Source organism: Vanessa tameamea, chromosome 21 (genome assembly GCF_037043105.1).
Source record: "Vanessa tameamea isolate UH-Manoa-2023 chromosome 21, ilVanTame1 primary haplotype, whole genome shotgun sequence".
Lineage (NCBI taxonomy): Eukaryota > Metazoa > Arthropoda > Insecta > Lepidoptera > Nymphalidae > Vanessa > Vanessa tameamea.
Window position 1 is genome coordinate 2,689,416 of NC_087329.1, and position 18,176 is coordinate 2,707,591.

At 31.8% G+C, this 18,176-nt stretch overlaps 1 protein-coding gene across 1 annotated transcript in view; it reads right to left on the reverse strand.

Annotated features, from left to right (window-relative positions):
- Nucleotides 1–17,785, reverse strand: part of Fasn3 (Fatty acid synthase 3) — a 38,369-nt gene extending 20,584 nt beyond the window's left edge. The window contains exons 1-9 of the mRNA XM_064218167.1: nucleotides 17,693–17,785; nucleotides 13,801–13,953; nucleotides 13,462–13,654; nucleotides 5,199–5,319; nucleotides 3,542–3,745; nucleotides 3,206–3,322; nucleotides 2,706–2,869; nucleotides 1,048–1,190; nucleotides 431–634 (exon numbers count right to left, since the gene is read on the reverse strand). Coding sequence (XP_064074237.1) covers nucleotides 431–634; nucleotides 1,048–1,190; nucleotides 2,706–2,869; nucleotides 3,206–3,322; nucleotides 3,542–3,745; nucleotides 5,199–5,319; nucleotides 13,462–13,654; nucleotides 13,801–13,953 — 1,299 coding nt within the window. The 5' untranslated portion in view covers nucleotides 17,693–17,785. The remainder of the gene's footprint in view (nucleotides 1–430; nucleotides 635–1,047; nucleotides 1,191–2,705; nucleotides 2,870–3,205; nucleotides 3,323–3,541; nucleotides 3,746–5,198; nucleotides 5,320–13,461; nucleotides 13,655–13,800; nucleotides 13,954–17,692) is intronic.
- Nucleotides 17,786–18,176: the final 391 nt, after the last annotated feature.

The window sequence follows — 18,176 nt, forward strand, 5'->3', positions numbered from 1 at the left end:
TCGATAGTTTATGGAGATTTTGTAGACATTTGAATAAAAAGACGTTATGTGATATATTCCCTGAGCTATTTTTTATTCGTCTAAAGTAAAAAGTAAGGCTACTATTATTATTACGACTAAATTATATATTAAAATTAGACAGTTTGCCACCTGACAATAGACAGAAATGGAGCACGGCAGACTCAACAAGTTACGTCCCAAATTTTGCAATATCATTGATTAAAATATTGTATTATAGCCGGACTAAATTAAATAAACTTTTCCCATTAAATATTGGCAAAAGCAAAACTAATAGTAAGAAATTTATCTGTTACTTTCAAGTCCTTATAATCTGACACATTTTAGATGTTATCAGTAAAATTATTTATTTTCTAGAAGATCAGGGAAATTAGGCATTTTATACTAAATACAATATCTGAATCTGTCTTACCTTCGGTCTCGCGACGTTCTTAAGCAAAGTGTGGGCGTTTGCACCACCAAAGCCAAAGCTGTTTATACCAGACATTCCTCTGTTCCAAGGCTGCTTTTCCGTTATTACCTTGAGTTTACCCTCCATTAGGGCTGGAACACCTTCTCTTGGAACTTGGAAATTCAGATTTGGAGGAATATATCCAGTAGTATAGGCGATACAGAGCTGAAACAATATTCTGGTGTTAAATAAAATAGATAAATTTTATTAACAATATTATCTTCAAGAAACGGTTCACATAAGTTAGCTTCTATTATAAAAAATATAAAAAATAAACATAATATAGTTATCATAAATAATAATCAGTTAAAAGAATCAGTAATCGTATAGAAACTGCAATGCAAGTGAATTTATATGAGCTATAAAAGGACAGTATATTATTCGGAAAACTAGGGGAAATCTGGTTTCTTTTAAAAGATTAAAGATTTTTTGCCATTTCTTCTCGCTGTTTTCTGGAACGGTGGTTGTTGAAATTGAAATATTGACGATTCGATAAGATGAAATGTTGTGGAAATTGAAATATTGACGATTCATAAATAAAAATAAAATAAAATAAATAAAAAATAAGTATGTTTCACCTTCGCGATAGAACAAAGACCTGAAGCCGGCTCACTATGTCCCAAATTAGATTTAATAGAACCTATCATAAGAGGTTCAGATCGTCCAGTACAGAATATTTCATCAATAGCTTTAAGTTCTTCAGGATCTCCTACTTTTGTACCTGATGGGGGAAAAAAGTTCTTGGTTGGTTATTGGCTATTGAGAAATTATTATAACTTGACTATTTGTGGTACAGATGGGAGGGAGTCGATTATGATTGACTTTATATATCAAATAAATAAACCTGACACTTTACGACTTCCACTGGGAGGCTTTATCACAAGTCTGGAAATAGTCTACAGATATTTTGGCTTGTTTTACATAATATATAAAAGATTTGAAGAGCAGATATTGAACCCGTGAAATTTAAAACAACAGCCATTTGTAGTGACCACTGCACTTGAGCCTTACGAGTAAACAACTTAACTAATATTAAAAATTGCAAAAGTAACTCTATCTATCTGTATGTCTATCAAACGGAATCACTGGAAACGATATATCGATATCTCAATTCTCTATTGAACTTTGTCCAGAAACAAATATCTGTTAAAATATGATGCAAAATCCAGCTCGAAGAAACTAACGAAACTCGGAAATGTACAATTTACAAGCAACATCATCTCACATCAACGTCACGTCTGTAAATGTAAAAAGGCAACAAAACGAACGAAATTCTAAATCATCCATATAAAAAAAGCTTAAATATTTTACCATTCTTATTCTTATTTCAAACCAAAGTGGCTCAATGGTTAACAAACGGGAATCTTATGCTTGGCCTTCATGGAAAACATTATCAATAAACCTACATAATATGTCGCAAAGAAATCCGCTACAGTTTCCACCATTAAATGATTATAGTCTGAAAGTTCAACATCTTACCCTCAAGCGGAAACAATATCTTTACCCAACAGTGAAACATGTTATTTTAAGTCTTCTATGTCAGACAATGTTTGATAAATTCTAATGAAAAGCAACCAATGGAAGACATCGGTGTCTTTGCAAAAAGCAATTTCAGCGTCCATTCGGTACGAATCAACAGAATTATTTACATGTTTTTATTGGTCTCATTGTATTCCCTCGTATTTTTCTTAAAACGAAAATTTATCTCGTTCCTTTGTGTCGACGACAATAGTTGAGTTCGTGATGAAAGAGCTTTTTAATTTTATGTCAGACTGCTTTCCAAGTAAACGTTGTTTAAGTTTTCCTATCTTTTGAACGTTACCCATTAGCCGTTGTCTTTTTTATTTTTATGCGCTTTTGTATTTTTGCTCCTTATTAGAAGGACAATTTAATATTACACTTTTAAACTTTATACTTGAATTACATGCATCATTTTTAATAAGACCAGACAAGTCGAACGTTAATTATATTAATATAAATATTTTTATTTAAAAAGAGTTTTCAATCTAACTACACTTTGTGTTTGAGGTATAAGTCACAGGTTCTTTCCAGACCAACAATTTCCATCCTATCTGAGCATAAATTTGCAGGAGAAAGATAAGATAAGATATTTAATAAAATTCCTCAAAGTCTTCGCATAACTGGCACTTATAACGTCGATAATTCATTCAATGTACGAATAACCATTAATATTATTACAATAAAATGTCTAAAACTCCTATAATATATAACATACCTGTTCCATGAGCTTCCACGAATTCAAGGGTGCTGGGTGGAATGGAACATTCTTCATAAAATTCGCTGAGGAGTAACTTCTGGATGTTACCAGCTGGATAGGTGATACCTTGCTCTTTGTATCCGTCACAGTTAGTCTTAGCGTGGAGGACTTGGGCATAGACCCTGAGAAAACGAATTTTTTAATAATATTTACCATTTGCCATATGGTCACTATAGAAAAAAATATTTGATTGTTTTTTTTTTTGTTTCTAGTGTAATATTAATTGATACAATTAAATATTTTAAAATAAATATATTCAAATTTCGAATATAATGAGAAAATCGACCTGATAATGTCAACCCACAGACATGGATTTAGTTAAAAAAAAAAGCAAAAAATAGACGAAATACACTAACAACCAAATTTATATTCATTTACAAGTAAGCGAGGTATGTAACTCCGGTTATTGGGAATCCTAACAGTAGTCCTTGGATTAATAAAGCAACTCGAAGTCTTACCTTCTTGAATCCTTAGCCTTCTGCAACAAACAAACAACAATTGCTTCAGAACGGGCGTAACCATTTGCACTGTTGTCGAAAGACTTGCATCTTCCATCAGGAGATAATACACCCAGTCTAAAAGAAATATTCGGAAAACATATAGAGATAATTACTATTTTTAAGTCATAATATCGGTGATAAACTTGGTATAGTAAAATGAATTCAATAGATATGAGAAGATAGATTTAAGACTATACGAAAAAGTCTATAAATCTTTGTTATTTACATAAACAGAACAATAAAAATAAAACAAGAACAGACTTTCAGCAATGTATGAAATAGATCATTCCATACCTAGAGAACTGCAAGGATACGTAAGGATGGAGACACAAGTTCGATCCACCAACAATAGCAGCATCACAATGGCCGTCACGTATAGCTCTGAATGCGTGTTCCAAGGCGTACAGAGAACTGGAGCAAGCTGAATCCACGGTATATGAAGGACCAGTAACTCCAAGCCAGTAGGAGATACGGTTGGCTAACATAGCTCGGGAACAGCTAAAAATAATATTTTAAACTTTAAACTCTTCAATAGTTATTGATGAGAAACCCTATTGTTTCCAAGAATTAATTCTATTTTCCCAAACATAATATATTTAAAAAATAATATATGTAACATTAAACTTTTGTGACAAAAGTCCGATCTCGAATATTGCCTCGATCGAATTCGAACAGCCTACGATATTATATTATTTTTTGACTTTCAAATCATTACGCAGTACATGAAATAGCTATTATACTAGTTAACTGTGATTTATGTTACTTTTAATGTCCAATTAATCACTTCCAAGATATTTATTCAAACAAACGCTATACGAGAAAATAATTCCCAAAATAGTTAACGATTTTCTTGTCGTAACGGGACCACAAAAATCGTAGAAAATAAAGAGCGTGTCTATTCTCTGAATTATATATAATACACTTGTAATTCCACACCAGTATTTTAATCTCTTACTAAAACTAAATGACACAAACTTCATCATACCAAAATTCCGATCATAGAGTTTAATAATTTCTATCGATTAAATGAATTGAACTGTTTCCATATTCATTATTAACAACTTACTAACTTCGCCATGTTAGAAATGGAAGTTCATAAACTTTCTCAATGTAAAAGCGCAGTATTACTTCATTATTGTTCGAGATTAATAAGTCCACAGTTAAAACTCTTTGCTAGTAAGATTAAACGATCTTTAAGGTTTATTCCTATAAGTCACAGAAGATTAAAAGGATAATGTATTCTTGATTTTTATGTTTTCTTTTTTGTCATTGAGTTTATTTCATTACTACCCGCCCCGGCTTCGCACGGGTGCAATGCTGATACTAAATATACTACAGAATGTCTTACAACGTTCACAGTTTTTCAGTCGTTAGACAAAACAAACCGCTATGTCCCTGCGTTTTAAATCTGTAATATCTTCGAAAATATTCATTTAAATTACATGCTGTAAAAGGCCATATTGATCTATACTAAATGCACAATGAATTTAAGGTACTTATTGTAATTGGATAAGGATGAATGCTGTATTGCCTAAAATCGCTTCGCAAATAAGCCATTATTTCTGGTAAAAAGATATCACTTTAGAAACCTCCAGAGTCATCAGTGTTTCTCTACCATATTGTGCATGTACTATACATATAAACCTTTTTCTTGAATGAATCTATCTATTAAAGAGAACCGCATCAATATCCGTTGCGTAATTTTAAAGATCTAAGCATATAAAGCGACAGACAGACAACGGTAAGCGACTTTGTTTCATACTATTTAATGATTTTATATATTTTTTTATTTTATTTTTCATACCTTTGTGATGTTATTGTACTGTGTTGCTTATTGATGAAATAAACATTATTATTATTATTATTTTGTGTTCATCGTTTCCTTATGTTTTACTTAAATATACACTCAATGTTAAACGGATACAATCTATATTTGCTTGCACAATCTCACCCAGTCACACCGAAACCGTTGACTTGCATTTTTTCGTAGAACCATGTCTTCTCAGATTCCGAGAAGCAAGCACCGATGAAAACACCAGTCTTGGTGTTGCGCAGTTCCTTTGGATTCAAACCTGTTGACAAATACTATTTTTAGAAGTTATTCAAATCATGAATTCCTTACTGATGATCACATATTTCTAGTAAAACAAAACACTATTCGGTAACACAAATCATCGAGATCATTAGATGAATATTTTTAAAAATTAAAAAAATATAGTCACGTGATTTTTATTATATACCTATTACGTAATATATATTAGTTTTTATGAGCGGTTCCTAGTAATTCCTACACTTTTAACTGATAGATAATCAGTTAAACATTAAGCATTTTGAACATTTTTTTCTATTGTGCAATAAATCATAAAACAAAACGAAAGATCATAAACAAAATATAGAGCGAAATTAGCCTTGAAACTTCAAGTGTAAAGAGTTCTTTGATAAACTGTAAACAAAACGAATACATTTTTGCAAATTGTAACTTAAATGTAAACCATTTCGGGCTAAACTTTAAATCGTTTTTTGTAAGAAACATTTAGCGAAATATTCTAAAGTCGATTATTTCTTGTTCCTAAACATAATATGTATGAACAGGTATTTACTTTATTTTTCCATATACATTGGCGCTGTAAGAACTTTTTATGTCCCTTGTGCCGGTAGTTACACTGGCTCACCTGCCCTTCAAACCGGAACACAACTATGCCAAGTGTTACTGTTTGGCGGTAGAATTTATGATGAGCGGTACCTAACCAGGCGGGCTTGCACAACTTACTACCACTTAAAAAACAATTTACAACTAATTTTATTAGTCTTTTCATTCCCTTTCAAAACTGGATATAATGATCTAGTCTAAGTTGAAAATAAAATATAATCTTTGTTTACTAGCATCGCCTAAGTACAGATAAAGCACTCGTGTTATGGAAAATCAGAAGTAACGACGGTACCACAAACACCCAGACCCAAGACAACATAGAAAACTAATGAACTATTTCTACATTGACACGGCCGGGACCTGGGAGTGTCGTACCCATGAAAACCGGTGTACACACTACTCGACCACGGAGGTCATCATAGATTAAGTTTCGACAAACTAATAATCATGTAATATATAAATTTGTTACAAATATTTTTGTTTTTTTTAATCCATCAGCTTCTCAAATCTTAATTAGACGTAACTAATTATTCCGCTCTATTTATTTGATTAATACTGACAGAACCAACTAATGAATTGATACGACATACTACATAATTAATATATAAACTGTGTCTCGGCTCATTAATCAGATAGTTACAATACAGTCCTATACATTTCGTGTATTAAATGTTAATACTATTGTTTATTCACACAATATATGAAAACTGGGCAATTCTACTAATTAAAACAGATGCGATTTGTTTCCGTCTCTTTTCCTCACAAAAAATTATCCCCGGCTATAAGCGATATTCATTTGGCCCCAGCTCGTTTAGACTAGAGTCAAGCTCAACAGGGTCTTCTTTCCCCGCTGATTCTCCCAAGCCCGTTCCCTTGGCTGTGGTTTCGCTAGATAGAAGATAGGGACAGCGGGAATCTCGTTAATCCATTCCTGCGTGTCACTAAATAGATGACGAGGCAATTGGCTACCTAGAGTCCTAGCTACTCCCACCGTTTACCTGCGCTTTCTTGAATTGCTTCACGTTCACATTCAGAGCACTGGACAGAAATCACATTGCGTCAATACCCGCGAGGGCCATCGTTGCTGCAAGCAATACTAATTTAAAACGTTTAAGATGCCTTATCGATTCTTAACCGAATACGATCGAAAAACATTTGGATTGATGAGTAGTTAAACAGGAAAATCGCAACGAATACGTTTCGATTCGATTCCAACAAAGTGTACTGAGTAACAAATTGACATTTGTTAGTAGAATTGGTCCCAGTTGTATGATCCGGATAGAGAGATCATACTTGATCTTCTTATGTTATCATGGTGTTATTACCGAGCTGTGTTAAATTATGTGAAAGACCATTATCATATTGTTATTATGAGGTAAATTTCGATTAGTTGTTTTTTTTTTGTGCAACAACTACGAATCATTTTGACATTAATCTTTACCTGTTTTTCGGATCGGACACAGTCTCTGTGATGTAGTCATGACCGATTTCGGTCACGGCTACTTCAAGGGAGACCAGCCAGCTGCGTATGGCGTATAATACTGCACAAGTGTGTGCGCAAACATGTGCACTCTTACAATCCGACGTGATCGGAAAAAGTTCTGTGCTTTAAGAGGCACTGAGATTTTTTCTACAGAAAAACCCAATTTTACCGTTCCGACTTGTGGTCTGACTTCACAGTAAACAATTTTATGTAGAAAATATAACAGAAAATTTATTTTAGTTTAATAATTACTTCGAATAAATCCTTATAAACATTAATTATATATTAATTTTAAACGTTTTACCATCTGCTATACCGGACTTTCGTATACTACCTATAATACTTTGTCATTTGAACCGTTAGCAAAAATATTACGGATTATTAAATAAACTCGCGAAAAATGGTTTTTGAATGTTTCTCTTATCCGACCGGGAAGCTGGTGTTATTATCACCGATATACCATTAGATGATCGATTTCACATTTGCTTGCTCTCATAATGTACAGTGTAATTACTAATCTTTTATATCATATGCTTTTAAACAGCAGACGGAGGACGAAGCGTATTAAATACAGTTGAGTACCCTTTTCTCATCTTTTTGATTTTTACTGGTGACCGACGACCTTTACTTTTATTAATAAAAAAATATTTGAAATAGTACCTATTACTTAAAAGTGCCTAGGAAGACATTATTCAGTTAAATTCAAAACTACTCTTCCATTTTCAAATATCATCGATCAAATTTTGGAATATCTTTGGAATAATATTAGACGGTCAAAGAGAATTATCCGGTTATAATAATTAACGAATAGAAGTTTTAATGTATAAGATAAAAGTAGTCGCTCAATAAAGATTGCCAAGGTTCGTTTTACTCGAATTAAACGAAGTTTGTTTTAAGATAAATTGTTCGAGCGTTCTGTATAGCCTATAGCTTTTTATCGAACCGATATTTTTATTAAACCATTGGTAGTTCACCAAAGATGTCTTATATATTTAAGCAGTATGGTGCTTAGAAATAACATATAACATATACTACATTCGTAATTATCAGGTATTTTATTTTTTTATACATCATTGCACTTGTCAGATTAAGTAAGAAATAAATAAATAATTAGACAATTACAAACAAGGCTTACACTATGTATTGTATGTTTTAATCAATTCTGTAATAATAATAATTTAATTTAAGGTATTTTTGAATTGTTTCGATAACATTGATATTAAATAAGAGGGTACTTTGAGTTTTCTGTTCAATATTGTGAGTCACGTGATTTGTAGTGAGGCTTATATAAGTGATGGAAGCTCGGTACAGAACACTTTACGTTTACTTTTCACTTGATCCTGGACCAGCAAGCTGCTGCTAACATTTAAGGTACGATATAATTTTGTGATATAATAAAATTGTTATTACTTGTTAAATTATTGATGAATATATGAATTGTGTTTTTGCAATTATCAATATACTAAGTTAGTATAATTGTATTTAACTAAAATGACTGTATTTTTGGATATTGAAAAAGAGTAACTACTGAGTCTCTTGCCGGTTCTTCTCGGTAGAACCTACATTCCGAACCGGTGGTAGCTTTACTTTAAATAGTTGGTTAAATGACGATTCAAAGGTGCTTGTAAAAGCCTACTTGAATAAAGTATATTTTGATTAAGGTAATTGGTTTTATTGCAATTATTAATTGATACAATATTACGTTTACTACAGCTATTATAATGGCTAATTAAATATTTGTGTTTCATATATAATCTTTTATTGTCTTATAACCTTAAAATATAATAAAATAATAAAGAAATAGAAATTATTCTTAAAATATCCTGACATAATGTATTAACTCTCTATAAAAAAATCTAACACACTCAAACTACTGAAATATATATACATAGGTACTCAACGTTCTAATGCACAAAATTGCTTTTGCAAATCGGGCTTTTTACAAACCCATCTGGGTAGGTACTCATCATATATTCAACTACCAAGTTTTGAAGTTTGACTCTAACTCTAACAATAGGATATAAGTATTTTTACTGACGAAGGCTCGCCTCTCTAAGGCATTTTTGACGCAGAAGGGCGTGCCTTTATTAAATTTAATATATTGTACCTCTTCCCACATTTATTATACAAGCAGTGCTCTGCCCAAAGGTTGCTTGGGAGTGATCGCTGTTGTAGCGATAAGGCCGCCTGTTGCAAAGTGCAACTCCTTTTAAATCCAAATATTAAGTTTGAAGTATTGGTGTGCAATAAAGAATAAATAAATAAATAATATTTTCATGCAGAATAATAAAATGTAAATGTAAAACTGTTATTTTTTTTTCGGTTTTTATTTTCGTCAAAATGGCACGGATTATTTCGTCAATGTCACGTGCGATATAATTCTATGGAATATTATTTAACTTCTGACCTCTGAAGTCCGACTTGAATATTCATGGGAAAACGAAAAAAAAAACGAAAAGTGACCTTTTCACCTAACTATTATTATGATATCAAACAAACCGTATTTTAAATCTATGTACGCCGTAATAAATATAATGAATACCGTCCACTATACGTATGAAAATTTGTTGCTCGATATAAATGACATTAAGTAATTATTCGACTTATAAAAGGTTTCACATATTTACGTTCTTTAAATGTTGATATATATGTTATGAAACTATATGCGTCTATACTGTGCTAATATCTGGCTTTGTGCAAGATCTTTTGTTTCGGCCCACTGATCGCATAATCGCCAAACAGTTAATTTATTATTGTGCTCCAGTCTGAAGGATGAGTGAGTCAGTGTAACTAGACACAGGAGTAATGAAATCTTAGTTTTTGAGGTTAGGTTAGCATTGACCATTTATGGCATGGTTAATATTTTAACAATGTCAATTCCTTCGTGCGGTGTTGACCATTAGCAGCCTGTAAAATTCCCACTGCTGGGCTTAGGCCTCCTCTCCCTTTGAGGAGAAGGTTTTAAGCATATTCCACCACGCTGCTCCAATGCGGGTTGGTGGAATACACATGTGGCAGAATTTCTTTGAAATTAGACACATGCAGGTTTCCTCACGATGTTTTCCTTCACCGCCGAGCACGAGATGAATTATAAAATTATAAACACAAATTAAGTACATGACAATTAAGTGGTGCTTGCCTGGGTTTGAACCCGAAATCATCGGTTAAGATGCACGCGTTCTAAATACTGGGCCATCTCGGCGGTGTTGACCACTTACCTGCAACTGACACGTTTGCTTGTTTTTAAATAAAAAAAGTATTGTCGTCGCGTGCAATAATTTTCCTTATAACACTTTAAACAGATATTTAATTGTATTTAATATAATTAGTGTAAATTAAATACTGTTGTTTTTGTTAAAACATTTTTAATTACACTTCGAAAAGAATAATGATACATGAATTAATTAATTAAATGTATATTGAAATTAACCCCGATTATAATGAAACGTATTATTTATGAAGTGTTTGTTTTTAAAATAAAAAATATTAAAAAAAAAAATTTGTTACGAAATCTCTTGATTCTTACTAACTACCGAAGTCAAATAAAGAATTGATTATTTCTTAAATAAAAGGTTTAATATGGTAATGGTGGTACCATTATTATTTACATTATTATAAACGAACTTGTGATCATCTATTGAGTAGTTTCAAAGTCATAATACGATCTAGTTTTCCTATTCCCTCTACTCAATCTATTTGATCCGTGAATTCAGAGGTCTTAGATTCAATTCGCATTCGGATATTCGAGACGTCTATTTTCGTAGACACAGAATCTGCTATTTTGTTTCATTGAGTGTTTCAACTAATTGAATGAGATGAACTAATGTCCTTGAATCAAGAGATTTCGTAACAATTTTTTTTTTTAATATTTTTTATTTTTAAAAACAAACACTACATAAATAATACGTTTCATTATAATCTGGGTTAATTTCAATATACATTTAATTAATTAATTCATGTATCATTATTCTTTTCGAAGTGTAATTAAAAATGTTTTAACAAAAACAACAGTATTTAATTTACACTAATTATATTAAATACAATTAAATATCTGTTTAAAGTGTTATAAGGAAAATTATTGCCACTATACACCACTGAATTTTCATGTGCTTAATTTGTGTTTATAATTTTATAATTCATCTCGTGCTCGGCGGTGAAGGAAAACATCGTGAGGAAACCTGCATGTGTCTAATTTCAACGAAATTCTGCCACATGTGTATTCCACCAACTCGCATTGGAGCAGCGTGGTGGAATATGCTCCAAACCTTCTCATCAAAGGGAGATCAGGCCTTAGCCCAGCAGTGGGAATTTTACAGGCTGCTAATGGTCAACACCGCACGAAGGAATTGACATTGTTAAAATATTAACCATGCCATAAATGGTCAATGCACGCCTAACCTCAAAAACTAAGATTTCATTACTCCTGTGTCTAGTTACACTGACTCACTCATCCTTCAGACTGGAGCACAATAATAAATCAACTGCTTGGCGATTATGCGATCAGTGGGCCGAAACAAAAGATCTTGCACAAAGCCAGATATTAGCACAGTACAGACGCATATAGTTTCATAACATATATATCAATATTTAAAGAACGTAAATATGTGAAACCTTTTATAAGTCGAATAATTACTTAATGTCATTTATATCGAGCAACAAATTTTCATACGTATAGTGGACGGTATTCATTATATTTATTACGGCGTACATAGATTTAAAATACGGTTTGTTTGATATCATAATAATAGTTAGGTGAAAAGGTCACTTTTCGTTTTTTTTTTCCGTTTTCCCATGAATATTCAAGTCGGACTTCAGAGGTCAGAAGTTAAATAATATTCCATAGAATTATATCGCACGTGACATTGACGAAATAATCCGTGCCATTTTGACGAAAATAAAAACCAAAAAAAAAAAATAACAGATTTACATTTTATTATTCTGCATGAAAATATTATTTATTTATTTATTCTTTATTGCACACCAATACTTCAAACTTAATATTTGGACTTATCGCTACAACAACGATCACTCCCAAGCAACCTTTGGGCAGAGCACTGCTTGTATAATAAATGTGGGAAGAGGTACAATATATTAAATTTAATAAAGGCACGCCCTTCTGCGTCAAAAATGCCTTAGAGAGACGAGCCTTCGTCAGTCAAAATACTTATACCCTATTGTTAGAGTTATTTTTTTACAAATTGTATAACTATAATTTATTAGAATAATTTAATTAATAATATGATTGACAATTTTTAGAATATGTTGTAATGTAATATTTTAATTTTGATTAATACTGGCCGAATGTCCGATACTGGCCGGTAAGTAAAAAAATGTCAAGAAATCGAACGCGGCGGCAGTGTTTTGTTATAATGCTAATTATTTTTTAATAATTAGAATAATAGGGAGATTTGGAGAATACGGGATGTATCGTGAAGCACGGATTAGTGGGTAAAATAAATGTGAAAATAGTGTTAATAAATGAATCTGGAAGAATATCTAAGACTATAACAGTTTAAGTATATACACTAACAAGCCTCCTTACGTTCTAACACAACACACAAACGCCTACATTACCTTCCTAGGTAAATTAAAAAACTATATAGTTCTTTTTTCTATTAAGTTACGGACAGATATTTGTAAAATTGATCTTACACGTTTTAGTTTGTTATTTCGTAATACTTAGTTGAGCGAATGTGAACTTGAAGATGAAAGATGAGCTCCAAATTTTTTCCTCGAACGGTGAAAATGCCTCAGCAGTGGCACATTTACAGGCTGTTGCTGAACATCTTTGCTGTCTATCCTAACGTTAAACATCTCATGCACTGCAGACATCTTGTAGGCACCAGTGTCATTCATACGAAACCACCCCGATAATTTACGTAGGAACACGGTTTCGTTAGTGGATATATCTATACGATTAATGTAATATAAAATAATGCTATTCTCAGTGAGCAATTACTGATTTTATTTTAATCTTGTTAAATAATAATTCAAAACTACTGACTAAATTTGAATAAAAAATTTTTTTGGTTATGATTATTTTTGAAATGGATAAAGCTGTACTTTAACTTATTAACTTACCAGCGTCTATGACAGCTTCGTACGCTTTCTCCAAAAGGATCCTACACATAGGGTCCATGGTGTGCGCCTGCTTGAAGTGCACGCCGAAGAAGGACGCGTCGAATTTGTTGACATGGTTGATTTTTCCCGTACGTGGCGGGATCTCGGGATGAGCCAGTTTCCAACGACGGCTGTCACCCGATATGAGATCCACCTGATAACAAATAAATTACCAATTTCAACTCAACATTTCGTAAGTCTGTCGTTGTAATTAAGGGCCTCCTGCTACAGTTTCAGAATTTCGTAATACAAGGTATATTAAATGGACCTGGCTAGAATATTAAGAATTTACAACGATACCTTATTAAACAAATTTTCTTGTAAGTGTTTAACAGAGTCCGAATCGGGAAAGTAACCAGAGATGCCGGTGATGAGGACTTCGTCGCCAGGTGCTGGATGCGATAGCCGGTGACCCGACGTCAGCCTGTCATCTGAGACGATTGTGGGTGCCATCTGGTTAAACATTACATTTCTTTATTATAATTAGCAATAATGATTGGCTTTTTTTAAGAGTAACAAATTCATACATGATATTTGTTTGGCTCAGTATTTGACATAGGAGATTTGCGATTTTGTAACAATTAATTTTGTACATCACTCGTGAAATGTTGACAACTGACTTAGAGTGTTACGCCATTTTGATACGTGTAGTGTATAAATTTTGTAATTATTAAATTCAATGTCGTGTATCACATTTAGACATTTCACGTTCGTGTTATGCGGTGAGATTTGAGTTTCTTATTGCAGAATCTTCTATAGTTCGTTTCTACGCTGACGGTCACTGATTATCGCTTAAATTTGCTGTGAACTGAGCCGATCTAATGTATTTCATATTAAAATAAGTTTTGAAATCGAGTCTATTTTATTCCCTAGTAATAAATCGGTAAGAGTTACTGTCCATAATTTTGGCCTTTTTAAAAAAAAACATTCTTAACATTGCAAATGCCAACCTTGACAACTATGAGGTTATGCTACTCACTCCAAACCTTCTTCAAAATGGAGTTTACTTACTTTACTTTACTTTATATAATATAACAGAAATGATCTCGCGGATCGCTTAAAACCGCTCGATTAAAACTATACAAAACATCAACTCAATTGTATACAACATATAATATATTTATGAAATACGAAAGTTTATTTTTATACCCCAATATTAATACGCAATGAATTATTTAATTTACGTTATAAAAAACATAATATATAGAAAACAATGTAACACGTACCAGGTAATCTTCATTACCCGGTACTGACTTGCAAATAATTGCACTATGAACTAGCTTTGACTGTTTTGTATAAACAATGATTTAAAAGTATAATTTTTAATTATTGAATAATAATTATTTAATTAAATTCCATGAACTTTTATAACGCTACGAATTTTAATGAATAACACAAATGGAAAATTTCATATTCAATTTATTGTTTAAAAAAAGTGTCCAAAACCTTTTTTCACAAAGGTAGAGAAGGCCTTAGCACAGCAATGGGAGTTTATCAGTGGAGAGACAGAGACGAAAATGTTTAAACATTATATTAATATTAATAAGGTTTTATAGAGTGATTCAATGATTCATTTTAAAGACGAGACTATCCAGTAGTGGGTGATATTGACATTGTTTAATAAAATCTCGTATTATTTGTTATGACGTTGTCAGATCACAAGAGAAGATTAATTCTAGTGATAGGACAAGGGCAGTGAGGAATTCGCCTAAACCTTCTCAAAGGAAAAGGAGACCTTTGCAGTAGGACAAAAGTCCTAGTCCCTGTAAAAATAAGTTGTTACTTTTATATTAAAAGTGCCTGTATGTCTCACGATTGAACTGAAGGCTACTCAACTCCTCTTTCATATGTGGGTTGGCGTATACACATTTAGGATAATATTGGTTTTCTCAAAATGTTTTCCTTCAAGTTTGACATGGTTGCATATGCATATATTATTGTTAGTATAGAAATAAATAGATATACTAATCACTGGAGTCTCTCAGCTAATTATCAAAATATCACACAAATTCTAAATTGTACAATATCAAATATCGGCAAAACGACACGCTCTTGAAAATGTTACGGTTTTTCATTTATGATCATCACTTAAAAACTAAACATTTATAAACTACTAGCGAGTTAAAGTTACTTTAATTATAAATATATGCAAGAATTATATGTAACTGATGTACGTCGAGTGTATGTATGTATGTACTTTATATTTTTTTAAATTACCGGATGAATTACGCACCGCTTTAACGAATGTTTCTAAGAGGATGAAATTTTCACATTAATTCCATATAGAACGTTGGTGAATACAAAGAGAGGAATCTGATATGGGGGGTTAAATGGAGGATGAGAGTTTGTAATGAAATACGTTATTTCTAATGTCAGTGATGATTATTTTTTATGTTTAATAAGTATGTGTACTGGTAAATGGGCCACCTAATGTAAAACCTAAAAGTGGACGACTTACTTTGACATTGATACTGTAAGACGTATTGACTATTTCTCATACAAGCAATGCGTCACCAACCTTGAGAACTATAATACTAAATATTGCTATTTGGCGGTAGAATGATGATAAGTGGGTGGTACCTACACAGCAGTCACACCTAAGACTAAAAAGTCAACGTCATACTGTTTTCCAATGGTAAATATCATCGATTAAGATGACTAGTAAATAAAGAAATAAGTATAGAGTTTCTTCGTCTATTATAGAAGAATTTGTTACAGCGCCATGTCTAATTCCTAGCAAACTGCATCTATTAGACGGCATCAACTCAACTAAACAAACTGCAAGGAATTATTTTATTTGCGGACGCGAGCTTCAAGTGAACGTTATTTACCTTACTAACGTGTGCAAAGTCTAAAACTATTATTTTATATTTGCACACTCCACGGACCTCCTGTAATATCTACCCGAAGTAACCTCGGTTGACGCTATTTACTCAAATTCAAACTGAACGATATTGTAATTTATTGCGTGAATATAATTCACAAACGAGTTTTATACGAAGTTTAACTTTAATCATAATATATTTTATTTAATTTGCATTAATTATTTATACTAGTGATCTTTTATTACTGGAATGTCGACGATCATTTATTGCTAATAAATATATGTGTAAGATACTTTGATCGGAAAGATATGAGAAAATTAGGCTCAACTGGATGATACCTTGTCATTAAAAAATGTAAATGTCAATAAAGCGTCATCGCTTTTTAACTTTTACATGATTTACGACATTCTCCCTCCAAAAGTCCCTCGTCCTATAAATATTGAATGTTTGTTGACGTATATGTTTAGTCCATTTTGTTCTTTTTTATGTAAATATATTAAATGCAATAAAATTAAGTTGTGAATAGTCCAATCGATTGTTATATTTTAGTATATATAGTTTAGAGTACAAACAATTATTTTTAATTTACGTTATTATTAACCCTTAATATTTGTATTGTCTAGGTTAAGGATTAACAAGGAAATTGCTACTATGCTAGTCTTCAAAATATAATTAAGTTTGTTCCCTCAACCGTACCGATCAATCTCTTTCGTGTCTTCTCCATCCAACATGTCATTGACGAAATAATCTGTGCCCTGTCGGCACAACTAAAGCCATTAAACTAAGAATTGAATTGAATTATATGTTTGTGTGCATCAAACAAATGGTAATACGTGATGTTATTTTTATTAATTTGATCTATTTATAATGCATATTATATACTTTCTGCATTTATATACTTTAACTGTGCATATTTAGACCAACGACGGACGATTTTCCTTATACCTTACAGCTTTTAGCTTAGTTATTGTAGCTTTAAAGCTATAAATAAAAGTATTGGGTATAAGTAGAAAAGAAAAACGAAATAGTCCAATTTTCAGTAACGAATTATGATAGATTTCGATATCTGGGTAAACACTAGTTATAATAAACATATAAATACAACAAATATAATTATCAATATTAATAATTATTGTTACAATGTTTACAAGAACAGATATCAGTCGATACGTATATGAATTATAATATTATAAATATCGAAAAGTTATTCACCAAAAGTTTTATTAACCAACTAACCAAACCAACGACAAATGTGTTTAAACATATATTTAATGTGGGAACTCATAAACTGTAACTCAGTTTTCACCAACACTTTCAAAAAGTTCTTATTATATTTGTAAGTAATACAAGTTAAAAAATAGGCTCACCGTTAAATTTAGTAGAAGTAACTTGGGACGTCAATTTATAGTAAAATTCCTGGATTCGAACCTGTTACGTGCACACCGGCCACTGCACGTCTGGTCGCGAGTGTCCAACGAACTTTGTTTTTAAACATCCAATTTAAAAATGATATACAGGGTGTGCGGTGTTAGAGAAAGTGTTTAAGAAAATATTTAATATATTATTTATTTTATTTTGTAATAAAAAAATATTACTCATAATTGTTGCCAATATTTACTGTATATAAAATATAATTTAAATTCGATATAAAATAATTTCTAGACAATAAATAAATATATACATTACAAATACTATTTATTATACCTACATTATTGAAACTAAATATCAAATACATATAGAAGAGAGCTACGAGGCGTTCGTATAAGAGGCGGCCTCTTAAACTTGAACCTTAAACTAACTAACTTATACTGCGATATTTGGTATTATTTTGCTGTCAGACTTTAATAGGTT